This window comes from Phyllopteryx taeniolatus, chromosome 1 (assembly GCF_024500385.1).
Source record: "Phyllopteryx taeniolatus isolate TA_2022b chromosome 1, UOR_Ptae_1.2, whole genome shotgun sequence".
Lineage (NCBI taxonomy): Eukaryota > Metazoa > Chordata > Actinopteri > Syngnathiformes > Syngnathidae > Phyllopteryx > Phyllopteryx taeniolatus.
In genome coordinates this window covers 48,310,569-48,327,851 of record NC_084502.1, presented here as the reverse complement: position 1 = coordinate 48,327,851, position 17,283 = coordinate 48,310,569, and the positions used below count along the sequence as shown (strand labels likewise).

Genomic DNA, 17,283 nt, shown 5'->3' with positions numbered 1-17,283 from the left:
ATTTTTTATATGTAAGCATCTGGTCCTGGCTTGGCCTGCCTGTCAAATTTTAAAAGTCAATGTGGCCCCTGAGCCAAAAAGTTTGCCCACCCCTGAGGTAATGAATGGAGGATAGAGGAGCCTCTGAAAGAAGCTACAGGTCTGTGAGAGCCAGAAATCTTGCTTGTTTGTAGGTGACCAAATAGTTATTTTCCACCATAATTTGCTAATAAATTCTTTAAAAATCAGAAATTGTAATTTTCTGGTTTTATTTTTCTCATTTTGTCTCTCATAGGTGAGGTATACCTATGATGAAAATTACAGGCCTCTCTCATCTTTTAAGTGGGAGAACTTGCACAATGTGTGGCTGACTAAATGCTTTTTTGCCCACTATATATAATATAATGTATGTGTGTTTATGTATATGTGTGCATATACAGTTATGCACATAAGTTTACATACATGGCAGAATTTAGGATTTCTTGGCCATTTTTCAAAGAATATGAATGATAACACAAAAACCTTTCTTTCACTCATGGTTAGTGCTTGGGTGAAGCCATTTATTATCCAACAACCATGTTTACTCTTTTTAAATCATAATGACAACAGAAAGCACACAATTGACCCTGATCAAATGTTTACATACCCCAGTTTTAATACTGTGTATTTCCCACTTTAACATCAATGACAGCTTGGAGTCTTCTGTGGTAGTTGTGGATGAGGCTCTTTATTTTCTCTCATGGTAAAGCTGCCCATTCTTCTTGGGAAAATGACTCCAGTTCCTGTAAATTCTTTGGGTGTTTTATATGAACTGCATGCTTGAGATCTCCCCAGAGTGGCTCAATGATATTGAGGTCAGGAGACTCCAGAACCTTCACTTTATTCTGCTGTAGCCAATGACAAGTCGACTTGGCTTTGTGTTTTGGATCATTATCATGTTGGAATATCCAAGTCCTGTAATTTCTCGTGTATAATGCGTATTTTTTACCCCCCAAAATGGTCAAAAGTCAATAGTGCACATTATACATAGGTATAGTAGAAAATGAAAAAAGACTTTCACATTTATAAATGTATGCCGCCATCTAACGTTGGACAACTGGTTAGAGCGTCTGCCTCACAGTTCTGAGGACCGGGGTTCAATCCCCAGCCCCGCCTGTGTGGAGTTTGCATGTTCTCCCCGTGCCTGCGTGGGTTTTCTCCAGGCACTCCGGTTTCCTCCCACATCCCAAAAACACGCATGGTAGGTTGATTGAAGACTCTAGATTGCCCGTAGGTGTGAATGTGAGTGCAAATGGTTGTTTGTTTATATATGCCCTGCGATTGGCTGGCAACCAGTTCAGGGTGTACCCTGCCTTCTGCCCATGACAGCTGGGATAGGCTCCAGCACTCCCGCAACCCTTGTGAGGATAAGCGGCTCAGAAAATGGATGGGTGGATGGATGTCGCCATCTAGAGGTTATGAAAAAGCTGTGCACGTTCATTCCACTATGCCACCACCCCCTATAGGTTATGAAACAGTTGTACACTTTCATTCTAGTATGCCACCTAGAGGTTATGAAAAAGGTGTAGCCTACACTTTCATTGCAATATGACAGGGGTACATATGACTGCATATATGTACAATTGTGCTCATAAGTTTACATACCCAGGAATAATTTGTGAAATATTGTTTTGTTTTGTTTTGTTTTTTAAATACGACTGATCACTGAACATCAACCATCATTAATTTCTTTATGGTTATGTTTTGTTTAATGATAATGCTTTTCTGAAATGCTTGACAGTTTAATTTGATTTTCATTAAAATTAAATTAAATGTCTTTCGCCCGGTCCTTTACGTTTTCTTAAAAGAACTGTACACATCTCACAAATTCTGCCTGGGTAATCAAACATATGAGCACAACTGTGTGTTTTCTCATTTACTAAATAAAAGTAGGGCTGTGAATTTCAAAATTAGAGCAAGTAAATAAAAATAAACTATAATGTGTTCAAATAAAGTGCTTAACTTCAGAATAATTCTTTGAAAAAAACTAACAAAATACAGATAATACTTCATGTTTGATCATATGGGTAGAAGCAAAATCATGCATTGTAAAAATGCATTATACATAGGTCGAAGGGTTTTTCAGAATTTTGAGGTCAACTTTGGGGGTGCGCATTATACAGGAGAAATTACGGTATGTCCCATGCGCAACCTCCGGGCTGATGAGTGCAAATTTTCCTCTAGTATTTTTTGATAACATGCTGTATTCATCTTACAATCAGTTTTGACCAAGTTTCCCGTGGCTTTGCAGCTCACACATCCCCAAAACATCAGCGATCCACCTCCATGTTTCATAGTAGGAATGGTGTGCCTTTCATCCATAGGCCTTGTTGACTCCTCTCCAAATGTTTATGGTTGTGGCCAAAATTTTTATTTTGGTCTCATCACTCCAAATGATTTTGTTCCATAAGTTTTGAGGCTTGTCTCTGTGCTGTTTGGCATATTGTAAGCGTGATTATTTTTTTATGGCATTGGTGTCGTAATGGCTTTCTTCTGGTGACTCGACCCTGCAGCCCACTTTTTTTCAAGCCTCATTATTGTGCATCTTGAAACATCCTCACCATTTTTTTTCAGAGTCCTGGATTTCAGCTGAAGTCATCTGTGGGTTTTTCTTTGCATCTTGAACAATTTTCTTGGCCCATTGTGGCAAAAATCTTTGGTGGTCGACCTGATCGTGGTTTGGTTTCAATAGAATCTCTAATTTTCAAATTCTTAATTAGAGTTTGAACACTGCTGATAGGCATTCTCAGTTCCTTGGATATTTTCTTATATCCCTTTCCTGTTTTATACAGTTCAGTTACCTTATCCCGGAGATCTTTTGCTTTCCCCATGACTCAGAATCCAGAGATGTCAGTGCAAGGGTCTGTCAGGAGCCCAGAAACTCACTGAATCTTTATACACACACTGATTACAAGTAGACAGATCACTGGTGTGGATGGTTACCTTTAGTAGCCATTCAAACCCATTTGTGTCAACTTGTGTGCATGTTATCAGGCGAAAATCTCAAGGGTATGTAAACTTTTGATCAGGGTCATTTGTGTCGTTTCTGTTGTCATTATTATTTAAAAAGAGTGAACATGGTTGTTTGATAATAAATGGCTTCACCCAAGCACTAACCATAAGTGAAAGAAAGGTTTTTGTGATATGCTTCATACTCTCTGAAAAATGGCCAAGAAATCATTAATTCTGCCAGGATATGTAAACTTATGAGCACAACTGTATGTGTATGTATACATATATATATATCTATATATATGTGTGTGTATATATATATATATATATGTGTGTGTATGTATATATATATATATATATATATATATATATATATATGTGTGTGTATGTATGTGTATGTGTATATATATATATATATATCAGAATCAGAATCATCTTTATTTGCCAAGTATGTCCAAAACACACAAGGAATTTGTCTCCGGTAGTTGGAGCCGCTCTAGTACAACAGACAGTCAATTTACAGAACACTTTGGAGACAGAGACATTGACAAAAAACAATTGTGCAAAAAGATGCAGAGTCCTCTCGCAATAGACCGGTGCAATGACCATTGTGCAAGGGGCGCTGAGACTTCAAGGAGTGTATGCGGTTTAAAGTGACGATTAGTGCGATAATCTGGGACAATGTTGGTTGTGCAAATGTTACAGATACTCCTCAATCAGTGTGCAAATGGAGCAGATGCTACTCTGGCATGAGTGGCCAGTATATGCAAATAGTGCAGCATGGCGAGACAACGACAGTGAGTGCATAAGTAGTACATAATTGGCCCCACAGAAATGTGACACCGAACTCAAGTCAAAAAAATTTGCCAGCTTGTTGTAATGGAATTATAGGTTAGGTGTTTAAGAAGTTGATCGCAAGAGGGAAGAAGCTGTTGGAATGTCTACTAGTTCTAGTTTGCATTGATCGGTAGCGCCTACCTGAGGGAAGGAGCTGGAAGAGCTGGTGACCGGGGTGCGGAGGGTCCGAGAGGATTTTGCACCCCCTTGTCTTAGTTCTGGCAGCGTGCAAGTCCTCAATGGTGGGTAGGGGGGTACCGACAATCCTTTCAGCAGTTTTGATTGTCCGTTGCAGTCGGAGTTTGTCCTTTTTTGTAGCAGCACCAAACCAGACTGTGATGGAAGAACACAGGACTGATTCGATGACCGCTGTGTAGAACTGCCTCAGCAGCTCCGGTGGCAGGCCGTGCTTTCTCAGAAGCCCCAGGAAGTACATCCTCTGCTGGGCCTTTTTGAGGACGGAGTTGATGTTAGTCGCCCACTTCAGGTCCTGAGAGATTGTAATTCCCAGGAACTTGAAGGTCTCGACGGTTGACACAAGGCGGCTGGACAACGTGAGGGGCAGCTGTGGCGAAGGATGCCTCCTGAAGTCCATGATCATCTCTACAGTCTTGAGCGTGTTCAGCTCCAGGTTGTGTCGGCCGCACCACAGCTCCAGCCGCTCCACTTCCTGTCGATATGCAGACTCGTCACCGTCCTTGATGAGGCCGATGACAGTGGTGTCATCTGCAAACTTCAGGAGTTTGACAGTCGGGTTCGCTGAGGTGCAGTCGTTCGTGTAGAGAGAGAAGAGCATCGGAGAGAGGACACAACCTTGGGGCGCCCCAGTGCTGATGCTGCGTGTGGATGAGGTGGCCTCCCCCAGCCTGACCTGCTGTGTCCTGTCCGTCAGAAAGCTGTAAATCCACTGGCAGATGGCAGGTGAGACGCTGAGCTGGAGAAGCTTGGATGAAAGGAGTTCAGGGATGATGGTGTTGAACGCTGAGCTGAAGTCCACGAACAGGATCCTCGCGTAGGTCCCTGCACTATATATATGTGTATATATATATATTTGCATTTATATATATATTTTTGTTGTTGTTTTTTTTGTCTGGAAGTGCTGCTACAATATTTGTTTGAGGACAGAGTATTTTACCATGGTCTTGGTGAATACTTGATTCTGATTGGCTTAGAAAATTCCATTTAATTAGTTCCTTTCAAACTACATGGCATTGTTCCAAATTAAAGGGCGGTGTCCTTAGCCATTAGATTGTATGAGCCAACATAGTGACCAGTCAGTCAGTCAGATATTTTGACAAGTGAAGTCATCTGAGGACAGAAATTTAAAGGGACACTGTGTAGGAATTACTCCCATCTAACGTTGAAATTGTGTATTGCAGCCAAACGAATTGTGCACCCTATCGCCTCAGTTTATCCCTTTAAAACAATAAGGAGTGATTTAATCATTAAGTTTATTTGGTGATTACAACACCTTTGATGACTGGGATGCTGCTGTGGAATTGAGGGGGGAAATGAAGAGACAGAAGCGGCACAGAGAGCTATCTCCGTATGATTTAAATCAACTCGCAGACGAGAATGATAAAATAAATGTGAGGTAAACAACAAAATTGGCAATTAAAACGCTGACATATTTTCCTGTACAAAAACTGACAAATACGAACTGAACACTTCACTGTCGTCATTTTTAATGATACCCTGCGACAGTTTTCTGCCGCCTCCAGTCAACGAAGACCAACAGAGAGTACAGCGTTGCCAGCCTGAGCACTTGTATCAACCGTCACATATAATTATACAGAATATATGTGTAATAATAACTGATTTTATTGTCATACCTGTGTTTTGTATTTAACATTGTCAAACTAGTTGCTGGAGTACTGAATAGTGTTCACATTTCCTTAGAAAAGTTATGGGATTGGAATTACTTCATAGTCAAGCTCTCAGGCGTTAGAAGAGAAAATATTTTTTTTTTAGTAAAACTTGCTATTTTGACTACAAATCATATGAAATTATGAATTAGTAGTTTTATTAATTATTTTCATTGCCAAGTAGGGTTGGTCATCGTTTGACTTTGAGCAATTCCAGTTCCTTATTTCGATTCCGGTTCCAAACGATTCTCGATTCCGATTCTTTTAGGGGGCTGGGTCAAAAAGTTTGCATGGTTTAAATAAAGGGTTTTCCAAATTATGAACATCCATAGACTAAAATTAACATTTGACTCGAGGTTCTTTATAAACAGTATCAATATCAAACTTTGAACTAGAAGGCAATGTGTGTGGAACTAACCCAATTGACTTAAAATTCATTAATTAATGTTTCAGCTAAAAGTTAAATATAGCATTGTTAAAATAGTTATTTGGGACTGTTTATATGTGCAAGTTTTAACTTGACTTCCTGTTTTAAGCTTGTAGCCTTTCATTTTGAAGGGTACGCATTGGAACATTTTGGCACAAAAAGTAACTTCATACGGGAACGGTGATTTTTTGATTTTTTTTAAATGGATGGAACCAACTGCTATAAAACGCTGATTCCTTTCCTTACCCAGCGATGAGGCACAAGGTTAGTGTTTGTAATACAGTGAGACGTTTGTGAATTTTCTCCCAATTTATTGTGATGTAAAGTTGCTAGTTTTAGCCCAATGTTACCCATTTTTTTTCCCCATCGGCTCTTACGTTGGTTTGAAGACTAAAATAAGCGTTAAAAAACATCGGTGCAAAAGTGCACCCATCTGTTTACCTTATTAACTGTCTCAATGTTTGCATAGACATATTTTATTGTTTCACTCACCCAGTTGACTGAGCTTCACTGAAGCTCCACGCGGTGTAGGCTGAGGCTCTGAGACGCTTTATCGTGAAAGCCCCCTTTGCACATCCATCCATTTTCTGAGCCGCTTCTCCTCACTAGGGTTGCGGGCATGCTGGAGCCTATCCCAGCTATCATCGGGCAGGAGGCGGGGTACACCCTGAACTGGTTGCCAGCCAATCGCAGGGCACATACAAACAAACAACCATTCGCACTCACATTCACACCTACGGGCAATTTAGAGTCTCCAATTCATGCATGTTTTGGGATGTGGGAGGAAACCGGAGTGCCCGGAGAAAACCCACACAAGCACGGGTGGAGAACGTGCAAACTCCACACAGGCGGGGCCGGGGATTGAACTGCGGTCCTCAGAACTGTGAGGCAGACGCTCTAACCAGTCGTCCACCGTGCCGCCCCCCTTTGCACAATATAATCTTATTCCAAGTGTTGCACTGAGGCGACTGGTCATTCATTTTAACAAAGTTAAGACACGCCGCTGCCGCCGTTGGGCACAAGCACGTCACCATGCGCGTTCTTCTTCGTTGGTTTACGCCGCTGCTTCTTCGCTGCTGTAGGACTAGGCATCGAAACTGGGAACCAAATGTTTAAAATTTGAACAGTTCCGGGAGAACCGGAACGTTTGTCTCGGTTCCAATCGGTTCTCGATTCTCAATGCCCAACCCTATTGGCAAGTGACCATGGCATAAACTTCGAGGTGTACAATTATCAGGGATTGATAGACTTTGCAGAGGCAACTGTTCTCTGCTGCACGTCGGTTCACGTTTCCATCTTGTTCATTAATCCCTGATAACTGTACACCTCGTCGGGCGTCTTGTATGATCGTTGACATAACTCATATTGGTTATATGTAAATTTTCTGATGACTGGATCATAAATTCCAAATATAAAGAGTCGGAGTGGTTGGCTTAGGATCTGAAATGGATAAAGAAAGCTAAATACAGACTTTGTGTGAAATCGTTTGACATTGCCAACATGAGGGAGGCAACAGTCATACGCAGGGGAAAAAGCGTCTTGTCAGCTGGTTTTAGTCTTTACTTGCATGACGTACATTACATAGCTATAATTTTCTGGAAATTATTTGGCAACATAATCGCATATGACGAATCGGAATGATACACATCTATTTACTCAAATGTCACAAATTATTTGCATTTTTTACTGAGAAGTCTAGAAATTAGGGTCTGGAAAAATTGTGGAATTTTGAAATCACAAATGTGTAGGAACCCTGGAAGTCCGAGGTGTCTGTCTGAGGCCCTGCCGGTCACGATAGGTCCTCTGTAGCTGACTTGTGCTACATGACACGCTGATTGAATGGAAGATAGCAGGAGAGAGACCAGGCCTCTCACAGCAGACTTCAGCAGCCAGACCATCAGCGTAGTGCAAGGTTTGGCATGTTTGTGAAATAACCTGTGTCAATAGAAATAGAGCAGTAATATGAATAATTATTGTTTTGTATTCCAGGTCATGGCCCCAGGTTGTCAAAGATCAACCTGATTACCTTGTTGAGTTTGTGGTTGGAGCTGTTCCCTCAGGAGCAACCCGAAGAGGACGATAATCAGGTTAGTTGACTAAATATCAGCTTTCACATTTCATTTCATTTCACATTTCACAGCACATTTCATCTGCTGTGTTCCAGATCCGTAGCGTGGGTCTCGTGGTGGTTCGGGACAGTAAGGTGGTGGGCCTCCACTACAGTGGACACGAACTCCACGCTGGCCAAGCAGCCATCATCCAACATGCTGCCCGCCTGGCCGACTGTCAGCTGTACTTCTCTCGGCGTCCATGCGCCACCTGCCTGAAGATGATCATCAATGGTGTGAAGCGCTGTCATGAGATTGAGTAATTCATCAGGTGTCTTTAGCGGTGTCTTCAGGTTATTGATCATTCTGTGATTTTTTGACATCGATTTAATGGATTGGTTTCAGCTGGAGTGAGTCAGATCTCCTTCTGGCCCGGAGACCCCGAGTTCAGCATGCTGAGCTCCGACCCCCATGCTCATACTGGCCACATCACCGAGGAGGCTGCGCTGGACGCTCTGGCTACGGAGAAGCTGAAGTCCAACAGCAGTTCGCACATCTGCTTGCTGCTGCAGCCTCTGGCTGCCGGCATGGTGCAGTTTGTGGGTGAGACGTCCAGAGAGTGTGATTTCATGGGGATGGCGACAGATAACAACCCCGGCCTGAATACAGAGGAACTCTTCTGCAGGTGTTTTCATTTGTTGCTGCAGTCCATTACAGATAGTCAAGAATAATGAGTGATTATGGCTTTTTTGTAGAGAACAGGAGAAACACCTTGAAGATTTATCCAAACGCTTCCTAATTGAGGACTCCCGTCAGCACCGAGAGATTTTGACCCAAATGCATCTGGAGAACTTCTGCGTGGAGCCCTACTTTTCCAACCTCAGACACAATATGAGGGAGGTGGTGAAAGTTCTGGCTGCTGTGGTGGCCGGGGTGCCAGAGCAACACTATGGATTTCACCGGTTAGTAACGCTCTGTAAACCCCACCTGCTATTTTCTTTTTTTTTTTCATGAACTTTGATGATGTCACCCTTGCAACAGGGAAACGTTGGCCCCTGATACATTACTCACTGGCTCATCGCCTTGCCCTTATCACGAGGGAGTGTCCCAAGAAATCGCCCGTCATTGCATCATCCAAGCCAGGCTACTTGCCTACAGAACAGGTCTGCTGAGAGCAGCTGCAGCTTAAAGGAGGCATATTATGCATTTTTTCCCACATCTTAAAACAGTTCACAGGTATCTAAAAACATGTCTGTGACATGCTTTTGTAAAAATACCACAAGGATAAAAACAATTTAGCACATTATTTCTTGTCTCGCTTTAATGAGCCTTTTCTGAGGTGCCACCTATGTCTCATGAAAGGGAGCGACTTTAATACAAACTGCCTTGCAGTGGGTCTCGCTCAGACACATTTCCAGAAATAGTAACAAAAGATTTTCTTAGTTGTTTAATTTCATACTTGATGTAGGCACTTCAGAACCAACTATATGTTAATTAGGGTGCGACTGACCAATCGGCTGGCCAATGTAATATTAGCGCTTTTTTTTTTTTTTTTTACATTTTTACATTTTTTTAAACAAACATAAGATAAAGATAATGACATTCAAATTAACATGAAAACATTTTCCAAAAATCTGCCCCCAAAAAAATCTGCTGTTTTTTTACTGATTACAAAGTATTGTAAAACAGTCCAATGTTGTGGCTCTAAGTCATATCTTTATTGTTGTAAGGTACATAAAAAGAAGTTATTTTATTCATTACATATTCTTTTTAAATTAATCCGCCGATTAATCAGTCATTGGAATTTTATTCTGGCGATTATCGGAATCGGCCTCAATAAATCCATATCTGTCCGGCCTTATGTTTCCAAACTATAAAGTACATTCTTTTAACCAGTCTAAGTGTCAGTGTTTGCAGGCCTGTAACCATCTTCTCATCGTTTCAGAGGACCCTAAAGTGGGTGTTGGTGCTGTTATCTGGGCCAACAAACAGTTGGTAAATCATTTCTTGTCTTTTTTTCTTGTTTGGCCTTTGCTAAAGAATTACTTTGTTCAGAGGAAAAAAAAAAAAAGTGTCCCTCTCGTCCTAGACTGGCCTTAAGGGACCGGGTCATCTGTCCCTGGTGGGTTGTGGATACAACGCTTACCCAGCAGGCTCACAGTACGCAGAGTACCCGCTCATGGACACCAAACAGGAGGACCGAAAGCGGCGCAAGTACAGATACATCGTCCATGCCGAGCAGAATGCTCTCACCTTCAGGTATCGACCATGTGGTGTTAATGCAGCGCCGCTCGACAGCAGGTTGACGGGTCTAATGTTTCCAGGACTCGTGATATCAACCCAGAGGAAGCTGCCATGCTGTTTGTGACAAAATGTCCATGTGACGAGTGCGTCCCTCTGATTAGAGGTGCTGGCATCACGCACATTTACACCACCGACCACGACCGGGACAAGAATAAAGGAGACATTTCCTACCTCCGATTCAGCAACTTGAAGGAAATCCAAAAGTTCATAGTGAGCAAACTGATCCATTTTCTCCCTTTATTTTAATCATGTCCCAGTAGGTCCAGAAGCTAACCACAGCTATAAGGAAAAAGAAAAGGTTGCCAGAGAGGAAAAGTAAAGGAAATACCACAATTGGGGGTACTCAGAATTCCTCCAACAGTTCAAAAACATATATTTACCATAACATTAAGCTGCTACTTTCCCCTCAGTTTACGCTGTGGCGTAAACCCCAAAATTTTAATGGGATTAAAATTAAACTGTCAAGTATTTCAGCAAAGCATTATCACTAAACAAAACATAACCATAAAGAAATTGATCGTAGTTGTTCAGTCATCAGTCGTATTTGTTAAAAATAAATAAATAAATAAATACTTTCACAAATTCTGCCAGGGTATATAAACTTATGAGCACAACTCTACATATATGCAGTCATACTTACCCCTGTCATATTGGAATGAAAGAGTAGGCTACACCTTTTTCATAACCTCTAGGTGACGGTGGCATATTACCATGAAAGCGTACAACTTTTTCATAACCTCCAGATGGCGGCATAGATTTATAAAATGTGAGGGTTTCCCCCCCCCCCATCTTCCCCTGTACCTATGTATAATACGCACTGTTGACTTTTGACAATTATTTTTTGGGGGAAAATGCGCATTATACACGAGAAACTACAGTATGTCTATTCAGTTTTACTGTGAACTTCAACTGGAGTGTCAATAAACGACTTTAAGCAAGCAACATTCACTCTTACTCCATGCTACTATGTTAGGACCTTAGCAACCTGTTGTGATCACGTGGGCTCTGCATGCCATCCGGGCGCTGCTGGATAGAAGTGCTGGAGCGGAGCATGGAATGGACTGCTTGTATAAGAGTTGTAAAATTTTAGCTTTTGGAACCGGTCTGATCTGAGCTGATACTCTTTTGCTGACATCGGACCGATTTCTGATCTCAAAGATCAGATCGGGACACCCATTGTTCCTGCACAAGTATGGAAAGTATGTAAAAGTATACAATTTGATTTCATAAATTTCCAGGTCTGGAAAAGTATGGAAAATGGAATTCATCTTTCCAAGACTGTTAAAGTAGCTCTATTTTCTAAAAAAAAAACGTAGTAATATATATATATATCTATAGCTATATATATATATATATATATATATATATATATATGGATTGATCCGTGTGTGTTTTTTTTTTAAATGAAGCTATGTTTGTGTGACAACACAGTATTATACCAGGGTCTCGGTGAAAACATGATTCTGATTGGCTCAGAAAATTTCAGCGGTGTACATTATCAGCTGATAATGCACAACCTTCAAACGTCTCTAGTAGTTCCTGTAAAAAAATCATTACATTGTTCCAAAGTAATGCGCAGCACCCTTAGCCTTACCGGTACTCTGAGGACATAAATTATTGACTTTATTCGGTGATTACAACATCTTTGATGACAGAGATGCTGCTGAGGAATTGAGGGGGGAAATGAAGAGACAGAAGCGGCACAAATAAATAAATGTGACGAAAACAACAAAATAGGGAATTAAAATGCTGACAAATACGAACTGAGCACTTCACTGTTGATATTTTGAATGATACCCTACGATAGTTTTCTGCCGCCGTCCAGTTAACGAAGACTGACAGAGTACAGCGTTGCCAGCCTGAGAGTTTGCATCAAACGTCACATAAAAATATACAAAATACAGTGAGGCAAAAAAGGATTGTCAGCCACCAATTGTGCAAGTTCTCCCACTTAAAAATATGAGAGAGGCCTGTAATTTTCATCATTGCTATACCTATGAGAGAAAAATGAGGGGGGGGGGGGGGGGGGGGAATCCATAAAGTCACATTGTCTTATTTTTAAAGAATTTATTTGCAAATTATGGTGGAAAATAAATTGTTGGTCAATAATAAAAGTTAATCTCAATACTTTGTTATATACCCTTTGTTGGCAATGACAGAGGTCAAACATTTGCTGTAAGTCTTCAAAAGGTTTTCACACACTGTTGCTGGTATTTTGGCCCATTCCTCCATACAGATCTCCTCGAGAGCAGTGATGTTTTGGGGCTGTCGCTGGGCAACACAGACTTTCAACTCCCTTCAAAGATTTTCTATGGGGTTAAGATCTGGAGCCTGGATAGGCCACTCCAGGACCTTGAAATGCTTCTTATGAAGTCACTCCTTCATTGCCTGGGCGGTGTGTTTGGGATCATTGTCATGCTGAAAAACCCAGCCAAGTTCAATGCCCTTGCTGATGGAAGGAGGTTTTCACACAAAATCTCACGATACATGGCCCCATTCATTCTTTCCTTTAGTCGTCCTGGTGCCTTTGCAGAAAAACTGCCCCAAAACATAATGTTTCCACCCCCATGCTTCACTCAGCATTATTTATCCTCCAACACGACAAGTTGAGTTTTTACCAAAAAGTTCCATTTTGTTTTCATCTGACCATATGACATTCTCCCAATCCTCTTCTGGATCATCCAAATGCTCTCTAGCAAACTTCAGATGGGCCTGGACATGTACTGGCTTAAGCAGGGGGACACATCTGGCACTGCAGGATTTGATTCCCTGGCGGTGTAGTATGCTACTGATGGTAGCCTTTGTTACTTTGGTCCCAGCTCTCTGCAGGTCATTCACTAGGTCCCCCCGTGTGGTTCTGGGATTTTTGCTCACTCTTCTTGTGATAATTTTGACCCCACGGGGTGAGATCTTGCATGGAGCCCCAGATCGAGGGAGATTATCAGTGGTCTTGTATGTCTTCCATTTTCTATTAATTGCTCCCACAATTGATTTCTTCACACCAAACTGATTACCTATTGCAGATTCAGTCTTCCCAGCCTGTTGCAGGTCTACAATCTTGTTTCTGGTGTCCTTTGACAGATCTTTGGTCTTGGCCATAAAAATCAGACAATGTGATTTTCTGGATTTCTTTTTTCATTTTGTCACTCATAGGTGAGGTGTACCTATGATGAAAATTACAGGCCTCTCTCATCTTTTTAAGTGGGAGAACTTGACTGGCACAATTGACTAAATACTTTTTTGCCCCACTGTATATGTGTAATAATAAAAACAGATTTTATCGTCATACCTGTGTTTTTATTATTTTATTTTTTTATCAAATTAGAAAGTCTTATTTGCTGGAGTACTGAATAGTGTTGACATTCCCTTAGAAAATTATGGGATTGGAATGTCTCATCATAGGCAAGCCATCAGATGTTGCAAGGGAAAAGAAATTGTTTTAGTCCATCCATCCATCCATTTTCAACACCGCTTATCCTGGTTAGGGTTTGCGGGGCGCTGGAGCCTAACCAAGCTGACTTTGGGCGAAAGGCGGACTACACCCTGAACTGGTTGCCAGTCAGTCGCAGGGCACATATAGACACAGACAACCATTCGCACTCACATTCACACCGTCACTGAGTGGGAACTGAACCCACGCTGCCCGCACCAAAGTCAGGCGAGTGTACCACTACACCATCAGTGATTGTTTTAGTCAAACTTGCTATTTTGACTACAAAACATATGAAACTGTGAATTGGTAGTTCCATTAATTATTTTCGTATGCAAGTGACTGTGGTATAACCGGGTTAATGCCCTTCGAGGGTGTACAATTATCAGGGATTAATGTGGAGGCAACCGTCCTCCACTCCGCGTTGGTTCATGCCTCCACGTCGTCCATTAATCCCTTATAATTGTACACCTCGTCACGCATTAACCCTGACGTATATGCATAAAATCTTGTATGATCGTTAACGTTATTCATAATGGGTACATGTAAATTCTCTGACGACCGGCTCATAAATTCCTAATATAAAGACTGGTTGGCTAAAGATCCAAAATGTAAAAAGAAAGCTAAATGCAGACTTGGTGCGAAATCGTTTGACATCTCCAACAAGGGGGGGAATTATTTAGTGACATAATGGCATATAACGAATCAGAATGATACACATCTATTTACTCAAATGTCACAAAAGTATTATATATATATATATTTATACATATATATATATATATATATATATATATTTTTTTTTTAAATCAAGTCTGTAAAAAGTCTGCTAGTTGAGTGCTAACGTACAATAGGAAACGCCAGATGGACTAACAGAAATGATCATCGTCCATCCATCCATCCATCCATCCATCCATCCATTTTCTACCGCTTATCCGGGTCGGGTCGCGGGGGCAGTAGCTTTAGCAGGGACACCCAGACTTCCCTCTCCCCAGCCACTTCATCCAGCTCTTCCGGGGGATCCCGAGGCGTTCCCAGGCCAGCCGAAGGACGTAGTCTCTCCAGCGTGTCCTGGGTTGTCACCGGGGTCTCCTCCCGGTGGAACGTGCCCGGAACACCTCACCAGGGAGGCGTCCGGGAGGCATCCGAATCAGATGCCCCAGCCACCTCATCTGGCTCCTCTCGATGTGGAGGAGCAGCGGCTCTACTCTGAGATCCTCCCGGATGACCGAGCTTCTCACCCTATCTCTAAGGGAGAGCCTGCACCCTGCAGAGGAAACTCATTGCGGCCGCTTGTATGTTTCTTCTTTCGGTCACGACCCACAGCTCGTGACCATAGGTGAGGGTGGGAACGTAGATCGACCTGTAAATCGAGAGCTTCACCTTTCAGCTTAGCTCCTTCTTTACCACAACGGAGCGATACAAAGTCTGCATCACTGCAGACGCTGCACCGATCCGCCTGTCGATCTCCCGTTCCATTCTTCCCTCACTCGTGTACAAGACCCCAAGATACTTGAACTCCTCCATTTGGGGCAGGATCTCATCCCCGACCCGGAGAGGGCACGCCACCCTTTTCCGACTGAGGACCATGGTCTCAGATTTGGAGGTGCTGATTCTCATCCCAGCCGCTTCACACTCGGCTGTGAACTGTTCCAGTGAGAGTTGGAGGTCACGGCTTGATGAAGCCAACAGAACCACATCATCTGCAAAAAGCAGAGATGCAATACTGAGGCCACCAAACCGGACCCCCTCTACGCCTCGGCTGCGCCTAGAAATTCTGTCCATAAAAGTTATGAACAGAATCGGTGACAAAGGGCAGCCTTGGCGGAGTCCAACCCTCACCGGGAACGAGTCCGACTTACTGCCGGATATGCGGACCAAACTCTGACTCTGGTCGTACAGGGACCGAACAGCCCGTGTCAGTGGGTTCGGTACCCCATACTCCCGAAGCACTCTCCACAGGACTCCCCGAGGGACACGGTCGAACGCCTTCTCCAAGTCCACAAAACACATGTAGACTGGTTGGGCGAACTCCCATGCACCCTCGAGGACCCTGCCGAGGGTGTAGAGCTGGTCCACTGTTCCACGGCCAGGACGAAAACCACATTCTCCTCCTGAATCTGAGATTCGACTTCCCGACGGACCCTCCTCTCCAGCACCCCTGAATAGACCTTACCAGGGAGGCTGAGGAGTGTGATCCCCCTGTTGTTGCAACACACCCTCCCGTCCCCCTTCTTAAAAAGGGGGACCACCACCCCGGTCTGCCAATCCAGAGGCATTGTCCCCGATGTCCTACGCGATGTTGCAGAGGCGTGTCAACCAGGACAGCCCCACAACATCCAGAGCCTTTAAGAACTCCGGGCGAATCTCATCCAACCCCGGGGCCCTGCCACCGAGGAGCTTTTTAACTACCTCGGTGACCTCAAACCCAGAGATAGGAGAGCCCGCCTCAGAGAACCCACACTCTGCTTCCTCATGGGAAGGCGTGTCGGTGGAATTGAGGAGGTCTTCGATGTATTCTCCCCACCGACTCACAATGTCCCGAGTCAAGGTCAGCAGCGCCCCATCCCCACTATACACAGTGTTGGTGTTGCACTGCTTTCCTCTCCTGAGACGCCGGATGGTGGACCAGAATTTCCTCGGAGCCGTCCGGAAGTCTTTCTCCATGGCCTCACCGAACTCCTCCATACCCGGACTACTTTCCCATAATATCAAATCCAAGTTGACATAATGAAACACAGAATTTGTAAAACAACTGAGTGACATGTCTGTCTCCACAGTGGCAAAGGGACCCTGCATCATCATCTTACAACATCACCAGTAAGCTGCATCTTGTTAAAAAAAAAATATATATATGCATTTGACCTGGCTTATGTCTTAACCACATTTTTGCTTTTAGACGGTCACACTGGCAAGCGCAGCAGGGCAGAAGTGCAGGAGAATCCCAGCATCAAGAAGATCTGCAACAGCAGAAATAACAACTTGCCCCCTGTGAGCTGAGTATCACCCCTGAACCAGCGGCACTACACGTGCACATTGAAACTGAACTCGGAGTGTAGTTGCATCTTCTGTGTTTTCATCAGCAGTGACACACGAGAACTGAGCTGACCACATTGATCTCATCATTAAGAACTTTTATAGAGAAGAATTATATTGAAGATAGAAACCCTGATGTGAGTTGTATTAAGTGGTGAATTATTTCATGTATGTGTCAATATAATTATAATTCTATTTTATGGCAAAGATTATATGGTTGCAATGGGTTGTTTGAGATTTTCATCACCCCCGTTTTATTTGTAATAAATAGGATTTACACAAAAGCTAAACTAGTACCATTGGATGTAACTTGAATCCAAAGATTTCCCAATAAATTTTACTTGGCTGATGATGCTTTAATCATAA

The 17,283-nt window shown here is 42.8% G+C and overlaps 1 protein-coding gene across 6 annotated transcripts in view; it reads left to right on the top strand.

Moving 5' to 3' along the window:
* The window catches only part of cdadc1 (cytidine and dCMP deaminase domain containing 1), a 26,241-nt gene extending 8,958 nt beyond the window's left edge, over positions 1-17,283 (top strand). For 4 of the 6 annotated variants that reach the window (XM_061799549.1, XM_061799567.1, XM_061799587.1 and 1 more), the window contains 11 exons: positions 7,848-8,011; positions 8,089-8,186; positions 8,264-8,441; positions 8,553-8,832; positions 8,903-9,109; positions 9,189-9,310; positions 10,093-10,142; positions 10,237-10,406; positions 10,472-10,661; positions 16,662-16,701; positions 16,781-17,283. In XM_061799549.1, coding sequence (XP_061655533.1) covers positions 7,939-8,011; positions 8,089-8,186; positions 8,264-8,441; positions 8,553-8,832; positions 8,903-9,109; positions 9,189-9,310; positions 10,093-10,142; positions 10,237-10,406; positions 10,472-10,661; positions 16,662-16,701; positions 16,781-16,881 — 1,509 coding nt within the window. In that variant the 5' untranslated portion in view covers positions 7,848-7,938 and the 3' untranslated portion in view covers positions 16,882-17,283. Of the gene's footprint in view, positions 1-4,596; positions 4,729-7,847; positions 8,012-8,088; positions 8,187-8,263; positions 8,442-8,552; positions 8,833-8,902; positions 9,110-9,188; positions 9,311-10,092; positions 10,143-10,236; positions 10,407-10,471; positions 10,662-16,661; positions 16,702-16,780 lie in introns of those variants that run through there. The other 2 variants (XM_061799577.1, XM_061799540.1) reach the window with 2 other exon arrangements.